At 48.2% G+C, this 23827-nt stretch overlaps 2 protein-coding genes across 3 annotated transcripts in view; one reads left to right on the top strand and one right to left on the bottom strand.

Annotated features, from left to right (window-relative positions):
- Window positions 1–11177, bottom strand: part of MPP2 (membrane protein, palmitoylated 2 (MAGUK p55 subfamily member 2)) — a 31922-nt gene extending 20745 nt beyond the window's left edge. The window contains exons 1-3 of one of the 2 annotated variants that reach the window (XM_006832717.1): window positions 11115–11177; window positions 8335–8398; window positions 1521–1639 (exon numbers count right to left, since the gene is read on the bottom strand). In XM_006832717.1, the coding sequence (XP_006832781.1) occupies window positions 1521–1639; window positions 8335–8365 (150 nt within the window). In that variant the 5' untranslated portion in view covers window positions 8366–8398; window positions 11115–11177. Of the gene's footprint in view, window positions 1–1520; window positions 1640–2925; window positions 3008–8334; window positions 8399–11114 lie in introns of those variants that run through there. The other variant, XM_006832716.1, reaches the window with a different exon arrangement.
- An 11324-nt stretch (window positions 11178–22501) lies between these two features.
- On the top strand, window positions 22502–22867 carry LOC102839243 (60S ribosomal protein L31-like). The gene has a single exon (XM_006832718.1). It carries the CDS (start codon window positions 22502–22504, stop codon window positions 22865–22867), a length of 366 nt encoding a protein of 121 aa, XP_006832782.1.
- Window positions 22868–23827: the final 960 nt, after the last annotated feature.

A 23827-nucleotide genomic window follows, 5' to 3' on the forward strand; every position in this document is an offset into this window, starting at 1 on the left:
TTAACTGACGGTATATGGAGGGAATTATAATCAATGTAATGAAACAAGTTATATGAAGTGTTGAATGTGAAACTGATGATGTGCCCTGTAAACTTTCACTCAATCCACAATAAAAACCTTAAATTAAAAAAAAAAAAGTGTTAAACAGTAAATTTTATGTTTTTTTACCCCAATAAAATCTTATTATTAATTCTGCTCATGAGGAACCTGTATATAGACTAGAGGCAGTCGTTCAAACAGACCAGGGGAATACTGAGTGGTTTAAAATAAAGAAAGGTAGGAGCCAGGGCTATATTCTTTCACTACACTTATTCAATCTGTTTGCTAAACAGATTATTCAAGAACCTGGATCTATGAAGAACAGCAACACTTCAGGATTAGAGGAAGACTCATTAACAACCTACGATATGCAGATGACACAACCTTACTTGCTGAAAGTGAAGAGGACTTAAAATAGTTACTGGTGAAGATCAAAGACCACAGCCTTCAGTATGGATTGAACCTCAAGGTAAAAAAGACAAAAGTCCTCACCACTGAGCCAATAAAGAACATCATGATAAATGGAGAAAAGATTTAACTTGTCAAATACTTCATTTTGCTTGAATCCACAATCAACATTCATGGAAGCAACAGTCAAGAAATCAAATAATGCACTGCATTAGGTAAATCTGGCTGCACAAGACCTTTTAAAAGTATTCAAGAACAAAGATATCAGTCTGAGGACTAAGGTGTGCATAACCCAAGCCATATATTTTCAATCACCTCCTGTGCATGTGAAAGTCGGACAATGAATAAGGAAGACCACAGAAGAACGGATGCATTTGGATTATACTGTTGGAAAAAAAATACTGAAAATACCATGGACAGCCAGAAGAACAAACCAATCTGTGTTGGAAGAAGTAAAGCCAGAATGCTCCTTAGAAGCCAGGATGATGAGGCTTTGTCTCTCATACTTCACACATATTGTCAGACAGGACCAGTGCCTAGAGAAGGACATTATGCTTGGTAAAGAGGACAGTCAGAAAAAATGAGGAAGACCCCAACGAGATGGATTGGCACCGTGGCAGCAGCAATAGATTCAAACATGACAATTGTGAGGATGGTAAAGAACCAGGCGGTGTTTCGTTCTGTTGGGCATAAGGTTGTTGAGTTGGGGTAGACTCGACCCACCTAACAAGAACAACAACCACAAAATCTTTAAATTTTTTCAAAAAGAAGTCTGTATAAAAGGTCCAAAGGCAGAGGGATAGACAGAATGAACACTGCAGATTCCAGGACACAGGCATGCTTGTCCCGTCCCAACCCCCCAATCACATCTTCCACAAGCTGAGAACATCAGACACCCATCCACACAACTCATCAGCCCAGCGGTGGGGATAAACCCTCCACAAACCCTCAGATTCATCCCCTGGGTGTGGATGCTCTTTTGTGTACAGACACATACATGTGGTCTCCTGTCCCATTCCTAGAGCCCCCTGCAGCTACCACCCCAGGCCCATTACCTCCCTGGAGCACTGTACCTTGGCCAGGGATCTTACTATAGGGCTTTCCATAATGCCGCGAAGAAAGATCAGGTCCAGCTCTGCAGCCCCCGTGGCATTAGGGAGGGATCCCAGGTTGTCCAAGACTTGCTGCATGGCTGAGGGAAAGGGGTAGGAAGTGAGACACACAGGTACCAAATGGGAAGAGCAGGCAGGGGCCCTAAACCTGACACATGCCCTGCTCCTGTCCCTTGTGCCAGCAGCAGACAGCTCCTCCCAGCAACACTTCTGTCTCAGGCCACACTAGGTAATGCCAGTCTGGGCAGGTCGGAGGCTCCAGGCAGCAGGAAGTGGACTCTGAGGTGAGGGAGGGGCATAGGGAAAGTAAGTGTCAGGTTCCAAGTTCTACCCAGAACCAGAGAATTACAAGCTCCTTGAACTACCACACCTGGAGGGGTTCAGAGATGGGAATGTGTCCCTGAGTGCAGGCCAAGCAGGAGTCACATGGGAAGTCAGTGCCCACAGTGTAACTTCGTACAAGTCACCATCCCTCACTGGCCTGTTTTTCCCTCCTATAAAATAGGTGGATGGGACTAGATGGCTTCCACTTCTAGACCCTTCAGCACTGATATTGATGATTGACCATTTAGAAATTAATGTGGGAGACTGGAAGCCCAAGCTGAGGCCAAGTACATTGGCAGGAACTGAAGAAACAGGCACTCTGGGACCAAGATGGGAGAAGGGGCTGCCTTCACACACTGGAAGGGGAGGCGGGGGGAAGGGGGCTCCAGGCTGGGGTAGGTTCCAGGGGAAGTTAGGGAGAAGCAAGTGTGCCCAGCTGGGGGCCAAGATGGGCAGGGGTATCATTACCCTGCCACCCTGCCACCCACACCCACATCTGCATAGCAGCACCCAAGTTATGGAGGAGGAGGGTGGGCATGGTCCTTAGCACCTCTCAACGTGCCTGTCACTGCTCCCCTCCTCCAGGAGGGCTGGGGAGGAGGGGCGTGGAACTGAACTGGCAGAGATGCTGCCGGGACTCTTGGACGCCCACCTGCTTCCCTCTCCTCTTCCCCACTTCTCCAGAAACAACGTTCAAACCCCGCCCCCCCCCCAGGCCCATCACCACCCTCAGGCCTGCTCTTGGCATTGGTCAGGGACGTGGGAGGCCCCTAGTGGGTTCTGAAGAAGGTCGGAAGGGAAATCGGTCCACTCTGCCAGGCCCACCCTCCCCAGTCATTTTCACACACAGACCCCCAGTCTGCGGGTCATGGGGGTTCACTGAGTCAGGAGAGCTGATTCCTTCTACCCAGGCCAGCTGTTCTGGCGGACCTTGCCTCATCCAGGTCCTTCAGTCTCCAGGGATGGCTCCTACTGCCGCCTCTCCAGATGCCCCAAACCCAGCATCCCCCCACCCAGCCTCCCCGCCCTGCTTTTTTCCTACCTTCCTTCCGGAGCTCCGCTTCCTCAGAGGAGCCCAAGGATATTCCCTCCAAGGAGGCCCCGCTGCCCGGGCTGCCCGCCATGGCTACTCCCCACATCCCAGACCCAGGTGCGTGGAGTGGCCGCCACCAAACTGCAGCCTGCCGCCTTCTCAGACAGAGGGGGCAACGCTGGAAAAGGAGGGACTCGGGGAGCCCTCCGCACAATTAGCCAATAGTAAGGCTCAGCCACTCTGCCCGCCTCGCTGATTGGCCAAAGCCCCTACTAGCGCTTCGCATCCTACGGGTGGGAGGGGGGCAGTGGAGGGGGCGGTAATAAAGAGTACTCACCCTACGAGCGGGGGACTAGACCCCATCGTTTTAGTACTAGTGGGGGTGGAGGAGGGTCTGAAAAAAGGGCTGAGGTAAGCATGGTATCCCTTTAGGCCTGGTGCGATGCCCAGAAACCCTCTCCAGATGCCGGAAACTCAACCTGGAGAAGAGATTTGGCCGCCCTGCCCTCCTAGTTTCTGGAAGTTCCTCATCTAGTCTACCCCCAAATCCCATCCTCCCTTTACTCTCTGTCCTCTGATCTCGGTCCCCTCTGTACGTCCTGGACCCTTTACAGTGCCATGGAGTGTCAAAGGCAGGACCAAAGGAAGCCGCTCAGTCTTTGGCCAGCAGACAGGTGCCTCGCTGTGGCATTAAGCAAATGCCTCTAGCCCCGGATCCCTCCCTTTACTGGCTAGCCAGCCTGCCAGGGGATGATGGTGCCATTGTGGGCAGAGAAGGGTGCCCTACGCCCCTCTTGCCCCACATCTCAGCCATCCAGTGCCCCCTTTCTCTGAACTCCTGTACCCATAAGGCTACCACTAGGGCAATGTTGCTATCACCAGCCAGTCATTCCCTAAGGAGTGGCACAAGGTTGCAATGCACCCCAGGTTGCCATGGCAGCAGGCTGTGATTACAACCAGGACATTAACCCACAGATGCGAGAATGATTTAAAGGGATAGCTCCACCTGAAGAAAGCATCCCGTCCCAGCCTTGGTTTAAAGAAAGGACAGTGACAGAGGAAAAGAGGCAAGGCTGCAGATAAGGAGATACCAGGGGCAAGATTTCTAAAAGCTCATCCCATGCCATAATCCACCTATCTCCCAGACCACAAACAGCCCTTAGGAAAAGGCCACTCCACGTACTCTAAGTCTCCCTGGAAGAATCAATCAAGAGCATGGATCACTACACCATTTCTCCCTCCCCCCACCCCAAATGACAATGACCAAATTGACCTTTGGGGAAAGGTAAACAAAGGACCTTGCTAGCTTCACCTTCTGCCTTCTCCATGGAGAAGGGAGATGGTGAGCCTGACCTCAGATAGGGAAGCACAGCTGTCCCTCCAGTAAGCCTGGGGGAAGTATGTTGTTAGGGGCAGTCCAGTTAGTTGGTTTCAACTTAGAATGACCCTATTATGTACAACAGAATGAAGTACTGCCTATGCCTGCAGCATCTTCACAACCATTGCTACATGTAAGCCCATTGTTGGCAGCCAGTGTGCTAAATGCTTCTCTTTGAGGGTCTTTCTGTTTTCCACTCGCCCTCTACTTTGCCAAGTACGATGTTCTTCTCTAGAGACTAGTCTATCCTGTTAAAATATTTGAGCAAAGTCTTGCAAGCCTTGCTTTTAAGGAACATTCTGGCTGTACCTCTTCCACATAGATTTGCTCATTCTTCTGGCTTCTTGTTGTTAAACCATAGAATCGATTCCAACTCATAGTGACCCTGTAGGGTTTCCAAGGAGCGGCTGGTGAGTTTGAACCACTGAACTTGGGGTTCAAACCAACCCTGTAGTCCAGTGCTTCATCCCACAGTGCCACAATATTTGCCAACACCATAATTCAAAGGCATTAATTCTTCTTTGCTCTTCTTATTTGTTGTCCAGCTTTCATATGCATATGAAGTGACTGAAAAGACGATGGTTTCGGATGGGCTAACCTTAGTCCTCAAACATCTTTGCTTTTTTGCACTTTAAGGAGTTTTTTGCAGTAGATTTGCCCAACACAATAAGTCATTTGATTTCTTGAATGCTGTTTTTGTGGACATTGATGGTGGAGCCAAGTAAAATGAAATCCTTGACAGCTTCAGTATTGTCTCTGTTTATCATGGTGTTGTTTATTGGTTCCATCATAAGAATTTTTGTTTTCTTTATGTTGAAGGGTAATCCATACAAAAGGCTATATGGCCTTTTATCTTCATCAGTAACTGCTTCCTGTCCTCTTCACTTTCAAGGTTGTGGCATCTGCATATCAAGTCATCAGTGAGTCTTCCTTCAATCCTGATGCCACATTCTTCTTCATATAGCCCAGTCTCAAATTATTTGTTCAGCATACAGAATGAACAAATATGATGAAAGGATACAACACTAACACAAACCTTTCCTGAGTTTAAACTACTGGAATTCCCATTATTCAAAATGTTATCCATAGTTTGTTATGATCTACATAGTTGAATGCCTTTGCGTAGTCAATAAAACACAGATAAACATCTTTCTGGTATTCTCTGCTTTCAGCCAAGATTCATCTAATATCAGCAAGGATATCCCTCATTCCACATCCTCTTCCGAATCCAGCTTGAAAGTTCTTTGTCATTGTACTACTACAAACAATTTTGTTGTGTGTGTGTTCAAATTATCTTCAGCAAAACTTCATTTGCAGATGATTTAATAATATTGTTCAATAATTTCCACATTTTGTTGGATCAACTTTCTTTGGAATGGACACAAATATCAATCTCATCCAGTTAGTTGGCCAGGTAACTGTCTTCTAGGTTGCTTGGCATAGATGAGTGAGCACTTTCAGCACCGCATCCATTAGTTGAAGCATCTCGGTTGGCATTCTGTCAACGCTTGCAGCCTTGTTTATCATCAATGCCTTCAATACAGCATGGACTTTTTTCTTCCTTTTGTAACCATTGGTTTTTGATCATGTGCTAGCTTCTGCAATTGCTGAATATCGACCAATTCTTTTTAGTACAGTTACTCTGTGTATTCCTTCCATCTTCCCTTAACGTTTCCTGTATCATTCAATATCCCACCCATAGAATTATTCAGTATTGTAACACAAAGCTTGAATTTTTTCTTCATTTCTTTCAGCTCAAGAAATGCTAAGAGTAATCTTCACTTCTGGTTTGCTAACTCCAGGTCTTTGCAAACAGCCACATCTTTCTCCTATGGAGCAAGCAACTGATGGGTTTGAACTGCTGACCTTTTAGTTAGCAGTCAAACTACTTTAACAATGGCACCACCAGGGTTTCTTGTATACCCCAGTAGGCACCATTAATGGGCTTAGGTTTGAGGAGCCTCTAATCACAGGCTGAAGGATTAATTTAATTAACCTTTAAGCAGCTTACAGTGGGGCCCAGGCAGACTAACATGGGGGCAAGCCCAGGAGGCCCAGTGGACTAGACAGGAGGTGGAGGTATGGAGTCCTCCAAGACTGCAAAAGCCAGGAGACATGGGTACAGTCCCTGCAATGCATAGAGGAGAGGCCTTTTCTGGGGGGCAAGAGTGTCACCCTCAGCTGCTTTCACTTTCCTAGTTCTGTTTCTCAGAAACTGTCATTCTAAGTAACATGGGGACCCTGGAACATCTTTCAAGGGCCCAGCTTCAGGGGAGTGAGACACTGAGGCAAAGGGAATTCAGATAAATCAAAACAAAACCCTAGAAGGTTATACTGACAGGGTCCTTAGAGAGTCTCCAGCTCAGGGGGCTGAACCTGAGTGGGTCCCCAAAAGCACTGAAAGGGGTCCATGAACCCCTGGAAGTAGAATGCAGATTTTGTGCCCAGAGTCACTTGTCTCTGAGGAGGGTCCATTGCTATTCTCTGATTCTCAGAGATTCTGGACCACTGAAAGGGAAACTCTTATCCCATCACCTCATCTTACAAATGGGAACTGACTGACTCAGGGTCTCAGATGGCATAACAGTAATTTGGTGGCAGAAGCAACATGATCATTAGGAATACTCCTAAACAGTGTGCTGTATACCCTTTGCGTCTCAAATCATCCTGTGTACGTTTCTATCCCTCCTTGCTTTATCTGGCTAGTCTAAAACCTCCTATAGACCCATTCTAAGCTTCCTAGTGATACTTTTGCCCCTCCACACACAACTTCCTGCTCCTACATCCCCTTCCCAGCTCCTTGGTTCTGGCTCCCACCTCCAGCACTTACTGGTCTACTCCACGCTCTTGGGCACTGTCCTGTGGACTTCTTAGCCCTAGCTCTGCCGCTATAGTCCCTCCATTGCAGGCCATCCTAGTACCCAAGGCCTAGTACCCAGGCCACCTCCTGAGCAGCTTGGCCCCATGCCACTTTTTGGCCCCATGCCACTGCCCTCCAGCAATATTGTGGACTACCCTGCCCTCCTCAGAAATCAACCCCACCTTGGGACAGGTACAAATCTTATTTCTCTTCCTCCTCTCCCGTGTTCCAGCACAGGCCCCTCACACAGAGGAGACACCTTAAAGTCTGCCCAAATGAAGGACTGAATGGTGGAGCAGTGAGGGGTGGGAGCTGTTTGTTTGAACATTTTGTTTTGGTTTGGGCGAAAGGTTACAGAGCAAATTAGTTTCTTATCCAACAATTTATACAGTTTTTTCCTGACATTATTTGTTATCACCTCAATTTAGCAACAGTCTTCCCACAACCTTCTTGTGTTCCCTATTTCCATTCACCTATCTTCCCTGCCCTTTCCTGCCTTCAGAACTTTGTTTTTAGGCAAATGCTTTCCTTTTGGTCTGGTCTGGTTGATGGCTCAGAGAAGCATGTTCTTTATGTGTGTTGTTCACTTTATCAGCCTATCTACTATTTGCTTGAAGGGTGACCCTCCAGAGTGGGCTTAGTTCCAGGTTTGAAGGGTGTCTAAGGGTCCTAGTCTTTGCAGTTCCACCAGCCTCTTTCAGACTAGTAAATCTGGTCTTTTTATGATTTTGAATTTTGTTCTATATTTTCCTCCTACTCTATCTAGGATCTTCTATGGTGATCCCAAGCAGGACAGTCACTGGTGGTAGCCAGGCACCATTTCGTGCTTCTAGCCCTGGCTTGTGGAGGCTGTGCCTTGACTGGTCCATTAATGTTTGGATTCATTGCTTCCTGAGTCTTTCCTTTTCTTGACTCATCTTTGCTCCAAACAGGAAGAAATCCGTTGTCAGCCTCTTCAATGGCTGTTCACAAGCTTTTAAGTCACTATTCACCAGAGTAGGATGCAGAACATTATCTTTATGGCCTATGCCAACTGACCTAGATGCCAACTGACCCATGGGCCTAAGGGGCTGTTTGTTCTTGTAGGGAACAGTGCCTGCCTGCTGCTTTCCACCCCCAAGTCCTTGCCTTGCACCCTCTGAACCACTGGAATAAGCTGGCATGCTCATCCTCTTCTTACCAGACTCAGAGTTGGTGGCAGCGACCGGCATGGTGACTTCAGCACGGGCTTTGAAATGCCTCTCCTGGAGGAGGAAAAAAAAGCAGGTAAAGAGGGGCAAAAACAAAGCAAGGGGGAAAGACTAGTAAGGATTCCCCATCTGGGCAGTGAGAGAAAAGGGTTGTTGTTGTTGTTAAGTGCCATCGAGTCGATTCCGACACATAGTGACCCTGTATAGGGTTTCCGAGGAGCAGTTGGTGAGCTTGAACCACCAACCTTACAGTTCAAACTGACTTTGCAGTCTGATGCATTAGCCCACAGCACCACACCAGGATTCAGGGTGCTACCCAGAAATTGGGGTTAGAAAACAAACATCCAACAGTCCTGAGCTGCAGGAAGGACAGATATATATATATCTGATATATAGATATAGATATATATAGATATATAAAGATATATTATATATATATATATATATATATATACACACCCATTGCTCAGAAGCAAAGATTGAGGATCAGAGAAGTTAATTGACTGCCCAAAATGCTGATCTTATGACTCATTATTTTTTATTATTTGTGTTCCTTGTCTCTCACTCAACCCCCTGTCTTTCCCTCTGGAGGAAAAGGGGCCAGAATTTCTGTCAAAAGCAGGAAAGACAGTGTCCCCAGACAGTAAACTCCCTGAGAGCAAGAATTGCATCTGTTTTATTCATTCACCTCTGGATCAGATCAGGCCAGTGTTGACACTGCACTGACAGAAATGTCTGACAGACAGAAATAATGTCCTTCTTCCAGGCCTCTCTGGCTCCCTCTAACCCCTCTCCCAGTTTTAGCCCAGAGCTGGGGTCTCCAGGCAGAACCAGGCATGGAGTCTGCAAGGCCATTTCCCAGCCCCAGTTCCCTGGTTCATGTCCCGTTTTGTTGGGCCTTCCCCCAACTGAGGTTGCTCCTCCATTCACATGGGAGTGGAAAGGTGGGGGGCGGGTACCACCCACCCTCCTGAGCCTTTCTGAGATTGTGCTGTGGATAAAATCCTAATTCCCAGTTGTCATGACAACAGGAAGCAGTGGCTCATAGCAAGGGTTGGAGAGTGGAGAGAGGCAGAGAAACAGAAGCAGCAGGCAGTGCCCACTTTAGTAAGACTGAATGCCTGCTGTGGGGCCCTGGGAATGGGGAACCCAGACTTCACCTCCTCAAAAAAAGAAAGAAAGAATAGATCACAATCTGACACCCATAAAACCCTCTCTGCTCCAGGTCCCATCCCAGGCCTGTGCTAGCCACATTTTTTTATTTTTTGACAAAAAGGGGAATGGCTCTCTTTCCTCCTAGCTTTGCCCCTGAGCAACTGGAAGAAAACTGCTTTACGGAAGAGGAAGGACACCTGAGTCAAGCTAACACCCATGCTGGGAGAAAGGCCCAGGATCCGCAGTGACAGTGCCAGCCCGTGTCCCTCTTCCTAGAGAGTAAGCGGGGAGGGATCTGACCGAGGTACCAGCAGGGTCTAGGGGGCCTCCAGATGCCCTCCTTTCCTAGAGGATGGAGGGTGGAAAGATACTGTATGTGCCCAGAAGCGGTGCCCAGCCTGCCTGGGTTTTTCCCTGCGGAATCGTTCCCACGGCATCAGCACACTCTGCTCCACCCCCACCCAAGTGCCCGAGAGGGCGGGGCCAGGCTGTGCCCTCAGGAGAACGCAGTACCAGGCAAGTCAGCCTGGATCCGTGCCAAGACCTGGGCCAAGCGTATTGGGAATCCGCACCTCGACTCCGAAAGCCTGGGCCCAGGTGCCCTTTCATCCCTACTTCCAAGCTGTAGACATCATCCAGACTGCTGAGCGGCTAAGCGGTCCAGCCCTTTAGCTGGAGGTTTCCGGAAACCTCCCACCCACCCCTTCTTCAATACGCACACAAAGAGGTTCGGAAAAGAAAGGTATGGCAAAGTGTTTTGAGAATCATAAGCAGGTGGGAGGGCTTGACAAAATGGAGGGACATAAGGACAGGGACTGGAAAGCTCCGCCAGTGGGCACAGACCGACAATCTGCTCGCCCCCGTCGCTCTAACCCAGCCCAGCCCTAACACGCTCGGCGCTAGGACCTAGAGGAAAGGGGGGCGTGTTGCAAACCATCAAAGAAGGCTCTCCGCTTGCGCGCCGGCAGAGACTAGGGGGATGAGGTCACTGAATGACTGCCCCCCAACCCTCAGCCTCCTACCATTAGTTAACTCAACTTTCCAATCCTGATCCCTCGCTCTGGCACCCATCCCCTCGCAGATCCCCAGGTCTTAAAGAAAGCCCCTGACCTCGACCCACCCCTACAGCCAGGAAGGCTAGAGAAGCAAGGCACCCCCTTCATGGGACACCCACCCAGGGAAGGTTGAGGTCCTGGTCCCCAGGGACCAGGACGCCAGGAGGACTCGGTGGAACCTCTGCCCCTCGCCCCCTCCGGAAGCGCTACCAGCACGGTTCTTACGTAATGCCGGGCTCCGAAGTCCCCAAATCCGCACAGCCCCCAGAGAGGCCGCACGAATCCCCCGGCCCGCACCGTTCACCACCTCGGTGCTCTGTGTCACTTTGGAGTCCTCGCCGCCGGGGCGAGGGCCAGCGTCAAAGGCAGCAGCGTTTGATCTCCCCCTCCAGCACCCTAGAAAAAGGACCGGAGATGGGGGTTCGAGAGAGGGGACAGGCCTGAGAAGGGGACTCGGGGAGGCTGGAACCAAAGAATAGGCCCGCAAAAGCAGTGTCAGACTGAAAAGGAGGCGGGGTCCCCGGAGTAGGATGCTGGCCCAGAGGCCGAGGGGCGCCTACCTGCGCCCCGGGGAACCCCTAGCTCCGGGCGGCTTCAGCGCAGCCTGGCGCTCCGGGTTTATTCACTTGTCAAACGCTAATCCAGCTCTTAAAGCGGCGAGGCTTGCTCTGAGCGAGGGGGCGGAGACGGCGGGGGGGGGGGGGGGGGGGGGGAGAGGGACGCCGCGGGCCACCAGGAAAGAAGCAATCCTTCAGAACAGATGGTGGCCGGAGGGGACGTGGTTGTTCAGATGACACCGCACTACCTGCGACACCCCCTGCTCGCTTTCCACTTGGGGAGGCACGGACTGGGCTGTTACCCACTAGTGTCCCCCGGTGCCCAGGGATCCTTTAAAAGGGCAATGGTGGCCGCGCTGAGTGGGGCCGGATCGATTACTCCGCGCCTCCGCTCGATTTAGACCCACCGTCTTGTTCTTGGCGAGTCTCAATTTCCTCTTTATCCCGCTTACCAATTGGGAAAGGGAACAGGGGGACTTCAGAGGGTCTTCCAAAGATCGGACACCCTTAGGGCCTCGGGATCTAGAACAGTTTTTAAGGACTCAGGTGGGTATCTGGGACCGGTATACTCAAGGAAAAGGGAAACATCTTCGCAAAGGGATATGAGGTCCTATTTTAGGCCTGAACAAAGGTGCTGGTTCGTGCTCCTACCTACAGAATACAGAAAACGTAACTGGCTATCCTTTCTCAAAATCCCATCTCAGAGCGTAAATAAAGGGTTAAACTCACTTACCCACCTTCGCCCCGCCTCCAACTGGACGCTTCGGAGTGTGGAGGGCTACATACCGAGTTCAGGGCTACTCTAGGTCCGACTTCGAGCCCTCGCGTCCATCCGTTCCCGGTACAGAGATTATCCATCCGGTAATTTGGCCCGTAACATCAGAAATGGATCGCATCTTGGAAACACGTTTGGAAATCTCAGAATGGGTTTAACATGGGAATTCATCTGAAAGCAGAATAGTAGTCCTCGAGTTCCGCAAGATTCAGCTGGACCCTAAACTCCTAAGCATAGGTTTGGTGGTTGGGAAAAGGGAAAAGCCCTTGAGCCGGACCTAACTCTGCTGAAAGCCAGTATGTTTAAGCGCCTTTCACTTTTAATGAGCAAGTGGGGAAAATGTTACTTAGCGACTCCACTTGATGGGAGCTAGAAATGCAGGTTTCAGTTTCCCCACCCAAGAAGCTTTCTGTAGAACATAGTTTATAATCTTCTGCCTATTCAAGCCAGAAGACTCTCCCGATCCAACCCGAGACAAGTGGCACTCCATGCTCAACTGACTGAGCAGAAAGTGGAAGGATCTTGAATCTCTCTAAAAAATTAGTAAATAGCGTAGTGGTTACGAATCGGGCTGCGAACCTCAGGGTCAGCAGTTCGAAACTACCAGCTGTTCCGCGGGAGAAAGATGAGGCTTTCTGCTCCCGTAAAGATTTACAGCACAAAATCACCACCTCCACCACCCCCAATCTGGCCATTATTACCCCATAGCAACTCAGAGCCAACCTTCCATCCACTCCGGATCCCCAGGAGAAGGTGAAATCACAGATTCTAGATCATCAGGGGACATGAAGTCCAATTCCTGATTTTTCCGGGGCACTTCCTCCCCCTACCCCACTAGTCAGCCATCAAAAATCTCTCTGATAAGGATTCTGCAGAATGACAGCCCTGCTGTATAACTGATGAACTATTAGATTTTCATAACGACCCTGTGATATTACATACTTGAGGAGAAACATTTATTGAATTCCAATAAATGTTCTAAGGAGCCCTAGTTGCTCGAGGAATAAGTGCCCGGTTGTTCAAATCCAAGGGAGAAAAATGTGGCCGGCTGACTTGCAATTGCTATGGGGCAGTTCTGCTCTGTGCTATGGATGTGTTTTTGTTTTGTTAATTCTGCTCCAGACATTGTGCCAGCTTCAATGATACCAAGATAGTAAGATAGTCAGATGTTGTTGTTGGGTGCCATCGAGTTGGTAACGACCCATAGGGACCTTATGCACAGCAGATGTTGTTAAGTGCCGTGGAGTTGGTTCCAACCTATAGCGACCCTGTACAGGGTTTACAAGGCTGTAAATCTTTACAGGAGCAGAAAGCCTCATCGGTCTCCCACGGAGCAGCTAGTAGTTTCGAACTGCTGACCTTGAGGTTCGCAGCCCGATTCGTACCCACTAAGCTACCAGAGCTCTTTATGCACAGGCAGAGAAGGGTCCTGATATCTTGGAGTTCATAGTCTGGGGAGGAGGGGGGACTGGGATAGTGGAGACAAAAGCACTTTCTCTATGTTGATATAGAATGTCAGAAAGAGGTGCAGTAAATATTTTATGCTGGGACCCTCAAAGAATGGTAGTGTTTCTGGTGGGGAATGCCATAGTTAGGAAGGGAAGCAGGTTTGAGAGCGTCTACAGTGGCGTCCTAAGGAGCTCTGGTAGCGTAGTGGTTACGAATCGGGCTGCGAACCTTAAGGTCAGCGGTTCGAAACTACCAGCCGCTCCGCGGGAGAAAGATGAGGCTTTCTACTCCCGTAAGGATTTACACCCTTGGAAACCCTGTACAGGGTCGCTATGGGTCGGAACCGACTCGATGGCACTTAACAACAACAACAACAACAACAGTGGCGTCCTGGTGTGGCGCTGTGGGTTAATGAGCCAGACTGCAAAGACCTTTCAACTGCAAGGTCAGCGGTTTAAGCTCACCAGGCTCCTCGGAAAGCCTATACAGGGTGGTTATGGGTCGGAACCGACTCACGGCACTTAACAACAACAGTGTATCTCATGGCAGTTAGGGTTAACCCCCCACTTAGGTAAGAATGAATCCTCCCTCTCTGGGATCTGTAATATCTCTGTCTCCCTCCCTGCCTCTGCCCCAGAGGTCACAAAGATGCAGCCTAAAATTAAGGCTTTCTTCTGGTGGATGCTCAGCCTAGAGGTCTGGGAATCAAGGCCTTGTTAAGTTGTTGTTAAGTGCCAACGTCTTTGCCGTCTGGCGCATTAACCCACAGCGCCACAAGAGAAGTAAAACTCCAGAGTATACGTTTTCTCATTCCAGCCTATCCTGCTCTTTGAATGATGTTGCACTTCAGATAATGGCCAGCAGGGGACGCCAACAGCTATCCTGAATCTTTTCACACCTATCATCTCTTGCACAGCTTTGTTCTGAAAACCTTTTCTATCAGTTACAGAATAGAACTGAGCTCCACAGGATATTCTACACTGTAATCTTCACAGAAGTAAATCACCAGGACTTTTTTTTAATCGTGAATTGGATGTAGCTTTACAGTTATTTTCTATTCATCAACTCATACACGTTATGCTTCATCTCACTCATTGCAATCCCCACATTGTAATATCACTTATCCCACTTCCTCTCAGTGTTTCCTGTTTCCATTCCTCCTTTGTTTCCTAGCCCTTCTGAATTTTGTCCTTGGGTAACCACTGTCCTTTTAATCTCTAAGGTGTGTACACCTCACTAGTGTTATAACTCCCCTTAAAGACCCCCCTATTGTTCAGCTGAAAATTGAGCTATGGGGGTGAGCTCATTTCCAGACCTGAAGAGTGACTAAGTGCCATAGTCTCTCTCCTACCAGTAACTCTAGTCCTTTGTTATGATTCTGAGTTTCATTCCACAGTTTTCTCCCATTCTTCTCAGGACCTTCTAATGTGATCCCTTTCAGAGCAGCTGGTACTAGCAGGGTACCATCCAGTTCTTCTGGTCTCAGAGTCACGGAGACTGATGTTCTTCAAGGCCCGCTGATCCATGGAACTGTTGATTTCATGCCTCTTCAGTTTTCATCAGTTTTTCCTCTGGACAGGAAAGACCAACAGATGCACTTTAGATGGCTCTCACAAGTTTTGAAGACTCTAGTGACCGTTCACCAAAGTAGGATGGAAAACAATGTCTTTATGGATTTTTATCAATTGACGTATTCCCTTACACTATGGTCCTGAGACCCAGGCCTAGTGACTGATTCTCTCACTGTATTTGGTAAAGTCTAATACATTTTCATAACTTTACCCTCATATCTTCCTCCATACTCCTGGATATATTTGCACCAAAGATAATCAAACCAAAACCTCTCAGGTACTGACCCTTTGTTCCCCTTGAAACCTGAAGGCAGAGCCTGAGACCCACCTCCCCACCACTGCCACACACCAGCCTGCCCTGCACCCACGTCAGAATGCTTATGTGCAGGAAAGAGACCCAGAACATCCCTGTAGCAGCCTCTTCTTTCTCCTTCCCCATGCCCTCCTGGCCCAGCACTCACAATTCACCCTGCCTCCTTGCATCACTTGTCACAACCCCGGGAATGGGAAGTTCTGGAGCTACACAATTCTGGTTGAATTCCTGGCTTACTTGAATGCCTGTCCTTTGGGGGGTTCTGTAACCTCTCTGAGCCTCAACTTCCTTGTCTGCACAATGAAATGACAACCTCCACTTTGGGGAGGCTTGAGAGCAAAGGCAGATGTAGAGTGGCTGCCACAGTGCCAGGCACATAGAAGATGTCCTGTAAATGTGGAACCAGGTCTAGACAGGTGCTGAGGAGGTGCCAGCTCATCAGTGGGTGGTTAGCCCCTCTATCTGCTGTCTGACGTGCCCATGACTGGCCTCAGATCCCCCAGGGCTTCAGGGTCCCAAGTATCTGGTACAGACAGCATGTCCCTTCCCACTGCCCACACACCCATTAGTGGCCCTTTGCCTAGACCCATCTGTACCACCCACTTCTCTTTTCTTCCTTCCCTTCCAATGCCCCCAACAATATGCCAAGGGTTTTGATGTGAGCACCATGTGAGGGGGCAGGAACAGGCAGCCCATCACCTGAGTGGAGGGGCTGGTTGTGCTGGATGGGCCATAAGGGATGGTGGGGAAGGCCTCAGGGACAGAGCTGATGAGTGGGAAGAGCTTGCAAAAGCCAGCGCAGACCCTGGGAGGGGAAGGAGGTCCTCCTTTGTTGTTGGTAAGCACCCTCAAGTCAATTCCGACTCATAGTAACCTTGTCTGTTGTTGTTATGTGCCGTGGAGTCATTTCCGACTCATAGCGACCCTGTACAGGGTTTCCTAGGCTTTACGGGAGCAGAAAGCCTCATCTTTCTCCTGCGGAACAGCTGGTAGTTTCGAACTGCTGACCATGAGATTAGAAGACGGATTCTACCTTGTCTACCACGCCAATAATCCAATGTCCCTTGCTGGAGTTCCCCACAAACTGAACTCTGCCTTAGAGCATCCTTAGGGACCCTGGACAGAGCAGAGATGGTAGGGGAGGTGGAAGAGTGGATCTAGGATAGGGTAGGGGCCCAATATAGCAAGCTAACACTCTGAGGATGAGATGAAGCACTTGAATTGTGATTTGGAAACAAGAAGGCAAGAGTGGAGGGTGTCCTAGAGGGGACTGGTGACCTAGAGGGGGCTGCATGTCAGTACACATGTCTACACACACATACTTGTCCTGTACAGAGTCAAGGGAAAGCTTGCAGGTTGAAGTGAGGCTAAGCAGAAGGGAGGGGCCAGGGACTAGGTTTCCCACATGGTACAATGGAGAGGTGAGACCTGGGTCTCACAGTCCTGTGAAGACTGACCTCGTAACCCGTGTACAAGTGTTTTGTGGGTAACCATGGGGGGAGAGAAAGGCCAGGGGGAAGGCCAGAGTTTAGATAGTGACTGAACTTTGGAGCTGAGGCCCTAAGACTAGTGTGCCTGGTCCAACGTCACCCAGGTCCCTCTTGCCATAGCTTTTCCCAGAAATGCAAGAAGCCTCAATTCCAGAGCACTTCTCTGGCCAACTTTACCACCCAACATCTTTGCCCCCTGCACTTCTGGGCACTCCAGCCCCCACCCAGGAGTCTCTCCTTCAGACATTAAAGTGTAGCCACCCTGAGTCTATCCTGCACACTTCTCCTCTCTGAGGTGTCTGGGGACAAAGCAAGGAGGGTGACCTTCCAGTCCCCATTCTGGCTTCTCCAAGCCACCACTGCCTGCTCTGAGGCTCCTGTGGAGGGAACAGGAGAGGCCCTGGAACCGGCAGAAGTCTCTGACCATCTAGCTGTCTCCCCTCCCTCAGATCATAATCCCTTTCCAGCCCTGAACCACTGGGGGAGGAGCCTGGGCTGCCCCACCCCCATCAATGTTGAGTCTGGGAGGCTCTGCCATTGCCCAAAGCAGATTGGGAGGTGCAGGCCCTGCTCAGCCAGACACCTCCATGGGCAGCAGGTCTGGGGAGGGAGGGCATGCCAGTGTTTATGAAGGAAACACTTAGACATTCCCCCTTCTGGCAGGTCACCTACCCCACCCAAAGGACCAGCCCTGGGGCTGACAGAAGGAAGTGATCCAGCAGAGGTATCCTCTAGGGGAGTGGACATTGAATGGAGTTAGTGTAGATCTCTTCTTCCCGAGGTGACTAGGACCTTAACCTAGTCCACTTACTCCACTGATTAGATTTACACTCTTCAAGTTTCAAAAAAGTTTATTCATAATTCAAAGTTGTATCCTGCAATTGTGGGATGAGACTTTCTGCCAGGCACAGTACTAGTCTCTTTACATGGATTCATTTCCTTAATCTTTATAACAGCTTGTTAAGGAGGGTGATATTCATACCCCATTTTATAGATGCAGCCATTGAAACACAGAGACGTTAAGTGATTTGCCCCAAGGCATTACACTAGTTAAGTAGTAGAGCCAGGACTGACCCCAAGTCATCTGGCAACAGTCTCCAGGTAAACATTGTCCCTGACATCAGCAGTACTGTGGTCTTCATTTCATAGATGAAGAAGCTAAAGTTTACAGGAGGTAAACACCCAGGATTGCACAACAAGAAAGTGGCAGAGCTAGACTGAAGAAGTCTGGATAATTGAGAGATCTGCTTTCTTTTCCCAGCAATTATTCTTCAATTTACAAAAAGATGACAACTCAAAAAAACCAACTGAACTTAACCTGTTGCCCTCGAATCAATTCCGGCTCCTAGTGCCCCTACAGGACAGAGCAGAACAGCCCCCCAGGGTCTCCAAGGTTGGCATCTTTTGGGGAGCAGACTCCTTAACTGAACTTAAACATTTAAATTTCATTTTACATTAAGACGATGCATATAATTGCCAGAATTTAAAAAAAAAAACAAAAAAAAAAAACCTAGAAACAATTTGTAATCTTTCCTGCTAATCCTACGCTGTTATCCATCTCAACTTTATCTAATCCTGAATGTATTTAGACTTGATTAAAGTGCTTCTACTAATATGCTCTAAGTCTTATATTAACTTGGCATCGGATGCTGGGCTTGAGGGCAGCTTAGCAGCACTTGCAGCAGCTGTCAGGGATTCCCTAAGGGAAGAGCTTTCTGGCTTTCAGGGACCCCCTTCCCCCAGCTCACACATTTATAAAGTCAGGGCCAAACTTCTGGGCCTGCCATGAGGCTAATAGCCCTCTCAGAAGCACCTCCATGTGGGAGGAGGAGCAGGCATTTGTGAGTTTATAACATCAAGTAGAGAAGGACCCTCGTGGCGCAGTGATTACATACTCAGGTTCAAACCCACCAGCAGCTCCTTGGGAGATAGACGAGGCAGTGTACCTCCTTAAAGACGGCAGCCTTGGAAACCCTATGGGGACAATTCTACTCTATCCTACTGAGTCGAGGACAATGGGTTTTGTTTGTTGAGTTGTTGGGTTTTTTTGACATAATGTGGTGAACCCATAACTGAGCTGTCCAGTTTCTCCTTGTTCTGGGAATCACAGGACAAGAGCCAGCATCACTACTGGAAGAACGGCTCCTCCTACCCCTTCCTACGCTGGGATCAGGCACAAAGTTGCTGTGTGGTGGTCTGCCCAAGAATGTGGTTCAGGTGGAGGGTTCTGTAGGAACAGTCTAGCTACAGTTTGATGAAAAGATGTAGTTGTCATGTTAAGAAATTAAGTAGCTTATATAATAAGCCTTTGGTGGTGGTGGTGGTGGTGTTATGTGCCGTGGAGTCAGTTCTGACTCATAGTGACCCTGTGTAGGGTTTCCAAGGCTGTAACTTTACCGGAGCAAAAAGCCTCATCTTTCTCCTGCGGAACAGCTGGTAGTTTTGAACTGCTGACTGTGAAATTAGCAGCCAGATTTGTAACCACTACGCTACCAGAGCTCCTTATGAGCCCTTGTTAACAGGTGTTAAATATTAAATATTAAGAATGAAAAAAGTGCAATCTCACATGGAGCCTTGGGGAAGACATGTGAGTCTGGAAATCACTGGTATTTGGTTTTTCAGGTTTTCAGGTTCAACTAGCTGGTTCTCACTGTGGTCTGGCCCAGGGGAGACACCAGTAAAAGTGTGTGGAGTGGCTGTGGCAGTCACTTGGAGAAACTGTTAAAGATTAAACATAGAGTTACCATGTTGTTGTTGTTGTTGTTAAGGTCAAGTCAGTTCTGACTCAGAACAACCTTGTATAGGGTTGTCGGTGAGTTTGAACTGCCGGCCTTGTGGTTCAAACCAACCTTGCTGTCCAGTGCTTATCCTACAGCACCACACCAGGACTCCAGAGTTACCTACCTTATGGCCCAGCAATTCTACCCCAAGTTTGCTACTAAGAGAAGTGAAAACATGCTGTATGTCCACACAAAAACTTGAACAGGACTACCCACAGTGACATTATTTAAATAGCCAAAAATGAGAAACCCACCTATAAGCTTGGTGGTGGTGATTGTGTACTGTAGAGTCAATCCCAACCATAGTGAGCCTGTGTGGAGCTTTCTGAGACTGTAAATCTTTACAGAAGCAGAAAGCCTCATCTTTCTTCCACAGAGCAGCTAGTAGATTCAAACTGCTGACCTTGTGGTTAGCAGCCCAACTCATAACCCACTACACTACCAGGGTTCCTACCCTGAGTAGGTTGTTGTTGTTGTTATGTGCTATGGAGTCGGTTCCGACTCATAGCGACCCTGTACAGGGTTTCCGAGGCTGTAAATCTTTACTGGAGCAGAAAGCCTCATTTTGCTCCCACGAAACAGCTGGTAGTTTCGAACTGCTGACCTTAAGGTTCACAGCCCAATTCATAATGGCTACGCTACCAGAGCTCCTTCTACCCTGAGTATAATGTTCTTTAAAAGATGTATTTATGTAAGACCAAATGATCAATAGCTATTTTAAAGCATAGATGAGAAGGTTGGAAGGCGGGGAGTTTAAGTTAATGGGCGGGAAATAAATCAGACAGAAATAACAAAAATGTTGCCACAATGGGAAGAATGTCACCAATATCACTATGTCTAGAAACTGTGGACTAGGAATAAGGTCTGCTGTATATCGCTTCATCAAAAAGAAAATGAAATATATATAGTGGTGGTGGTTGTTAAGGACTGTGGAGTCGGTTCTGACTCATTGTGATCCCATACAGGGTTTCCGAGGTTGCAAATCTTTACAGGAGCAGAAAGCCTCATCTTTCTCCCGTGGAACGGCTGGTAGTTTCAAACTGCTGACCTTGAGGTTCGCAGCCCAATTTGTAACCACTACACTATTAGAAAATGGAAAGAACCCATATGTTCATCAACAGACTGAAGGATAAACAGAATGTGGTATATCCATACAATCGGGTATTATTTAGTCACAAAAAAGGAATGAAATACTAATATAAGGGAACTTCAAAAAGTTCGTGGGCAAAGTCCATTGTCTTTTCATTCCATTTTCTATGAACTTTTTGAAGGCCCCTCATATAAACCACAACATGGGTGATTCATGGCAATATTAAATGAAAAAGCCCGACACAAAGGACTACATAATTCCATTTATATGACCTGTCCGGAATAGGTAAATCTATAGAGACAGAAAGAAGATTACTGGTTACCTAGGGCTAGGTTTTGGAAGAAGTGCAGCCAGAGTGCTCCTTGGAGGCCAGGATGGCTAAGCTTCGTCTCTCATACTTTGGACATATTGTCCGGAGGAAACAATCGTTGGAGAAGGATGTCATGCTAGGTAAGATGGAGGGTCAGAGAAAAAGAGGAAGACCTCTAACAAAATGGATCGGCCAGGTGGCATCATTGATGGCGTCAAGTGTGGCAGCGGTAGTGAGGTTGGCCCAGGATCGGACATTGTTTCGTTCTGCTGTGCATGGGGTCACTATGAGTCGGTTCTGACTCAATGGCACCTGACAACAACAACAGGGCTAGGGGGAGTCAGGGGATGGAAAGTGACTATTAAAGATAGACAGCTACTTTTTGGGGTGATGAAAATGTCCTAAATTTACTGAAATATTGTACAACTAACTCTATGAATGTACCCAACCACTGAACTGTAGAATGTAAATGGGTGAATTGTACGGTGTGTGAAATATATCTCAGTAAAGCTGTAACCAAAACCAGGGGGCAGGTATGGAATGGGAGCTCGTGTTGCATTCACTTGTGTGTCCCCAATGCCTGGAGTAGTGTCTGCTACTAACGGGGGTTCCGTCAATCTGTCAAGTGACATCTAGAAGTGGAACGGGCTCTTCAGGGCTCCCAGTCTGGTATTTCCAAATACTCCCCTTTGCAAAGACAGGGCCTGTTTTCAGAGGACCTTCAGCCCCATCCTGTTTTAGGGGCAAGCCAGGGGAAATGCTCAGCCTAGATTAGGGAGGGACCAGTGACCTGGGAGTTTAGGAGGACTGAAGTGGGACAGAAGAGGGTAACAAGGAGATTAACCCTCTGGTTCCAGGCCTCAGAGCAGTCTCTCCAGCCTCCCAAGAGTTAATTGAACTGCTTGGAGAAGAAAGTTTGGGGCTTGGACCCTGAGACCCCAGGACTGGGAGGTGAGACCCAGGCCTGTCCCCTTTAGATGGGGCCTCCAGCCTTTGGGGAGAGGTGTTGGGCACTCAAGTAGCAAGAATCAAATGGAGGCACTGTCTTCCTCCTTTCTCTCTGAGGTTCTCTAATCTCCATTTCAGCCCAAGCTGTCCTGCCCTCCCTCACTCTCACCTCAGACCTCAGTGCTATATAGTAACATCCAGGCTCTGCTTTTGTGTATTCTGTTTCCCAAGCCAGGTGGTCAAGGAAAGTCAGGCATCTTACTATAGGCATTGGGCGGCGTCCGTGGGAAATGGAGACTGAAGAAGGAACTTCTCCATCTGCCCTCCAGGAGCCTGCTATAGACTCAGACGTGTACATAACCTGCTGGAATAAATGGCTCAATAAATGCCAGTATAAATACGGGAGTAGAGCAAGGGCCACGGAGCCCAGAGGAGGCCAAGGAGGGACTGGGAAGCTTAGCAGAAGAACAGTTCCTGGGGTGGGATCCTGCCTGGAGCAGAAGTGGGCATTCCAGATGGAAGGACCAGCACTAGTGAAGGTTCCAGGAGGAAAGAGGATGCCACTGGAGTCTAAACATGGAGGACTGCTCCACCCATGAAAGAGAAACAGCAGGAGACAGGGCAAAAGAGAGTAGGGTGGGCTTTTCAACCTTATCCTATCACTATGGCTCCCACAAAGACAAAGAAGGGTCGTTCTGCTATCAACGAAGTGGTGACCAGAGAGTACACCATCAACATTCACAAGCGCATCCATGGAGTAGGCTTCAAGAAGCATGCCCCTGGAGCACTCAAGGAGATTCGAAAATTTGCCATAAAGGAGATGGGAATGCCAGACATTTGCATTGACACCAGGCTCAACAAAGCTGTCTGGGCCAAAGGAATTAGGAACGTCCCGTACCGTATCCGGGTGCGGTTGTCCAGAAAACATAATGAGGATGAAGATTCACCAAACAAACTCTATACACTGGTGTCCTACGTGCCGGTCACCACTTTCAAAAACCTACAGACAGTCAATGTGGTTGAAAACTAACAGTTTATGATCAAATAAATTTATAAATCTGAAAAAAAAAAGAGAGAGGGAGTAGGGTGAAACTCAAATGCTCAAAGCAGGTAACAATAAACAAATTGTGGGACTTCCTCAGAGACTACGGCCGGCTAGCCTGTTGATTCTGACTCATGGTAACTTCATGTTGGTTTCAGAGTAGAACTGTGCCCTATAGGGTTTCAAAGCTGTGGCAATCAACAGGCCTTTCTTCCTTCCTAGGTACTTCTGGGTGGGTTCAAGCCTCCCACCTCTCAGTTAGGTTAATAGTCTGTTTGCCCTACTCAGGGACAAAGGGGAACAAATGGCTAGTAAACCTAACAACATGGAGGAATCTCAAAAACATTATACCAAGTGAAAAAAGCCAGACACAGAGACGAGCATACGGTTTGATTCTATTTACATGAACTTCTAGAACAAACACAACCAATTTATAGCAACAGAGATCAAATCAGTAGTTGCCTGGGGCCAGATTGACTGGAAGGGGCATGAAGGAACTTTCTGGAATGATGGCAATGTTTGTAGCTCAACTGTGGGGGTGGTTCCATGTTGACAAAACTCATCAAGCTGTACACTTGAAACAGTGAGTCTAACTGCATATAAATTATTCTTCCATAAATTGACTTTAAAGGTTTTGCTAGTTTTTTATGTTTGTTTGTTTGTTTTTAAATAAAACTGAAGTCAAACGTTGAAAGATTTTAAATGTCAAAAGTTTGGACTTGATCTTGGAAGTAATGGGCAATTTATTTATTAGTTAAGGGTTCTGTGTTTGCCACGGCTCTGTAACTGCGACCCAAGGCCTTGAGTTGATCATTCAACAGTCAGGACCTACCGCTTTCGAGGAGGGTCTGCAGATCATCCATCCAAAGAAACAACAAAAAATGTGCTGATTCTAACTCATGACGACCCCATGTATTACAGATTACAGGGTAAACACTGGACCACAAA

The sequence above is a fragment of the Chrysochloris asiatica genome, unplaced genomic scaffold (assembly GCF_000296735.1).
Source record: "Chrysochloris asiatica unplaced genomic scaffold, ChrAsi1.0 scaffold00007, whole genome shotgun sequence".
Classification (NCBI taxonomy): Eukaryota; Metazoa; Chordata; class Mammalia; order Afrosoricida; family Chrysochloridae; genus Chrysochloris; species Chrysochloris asiatica.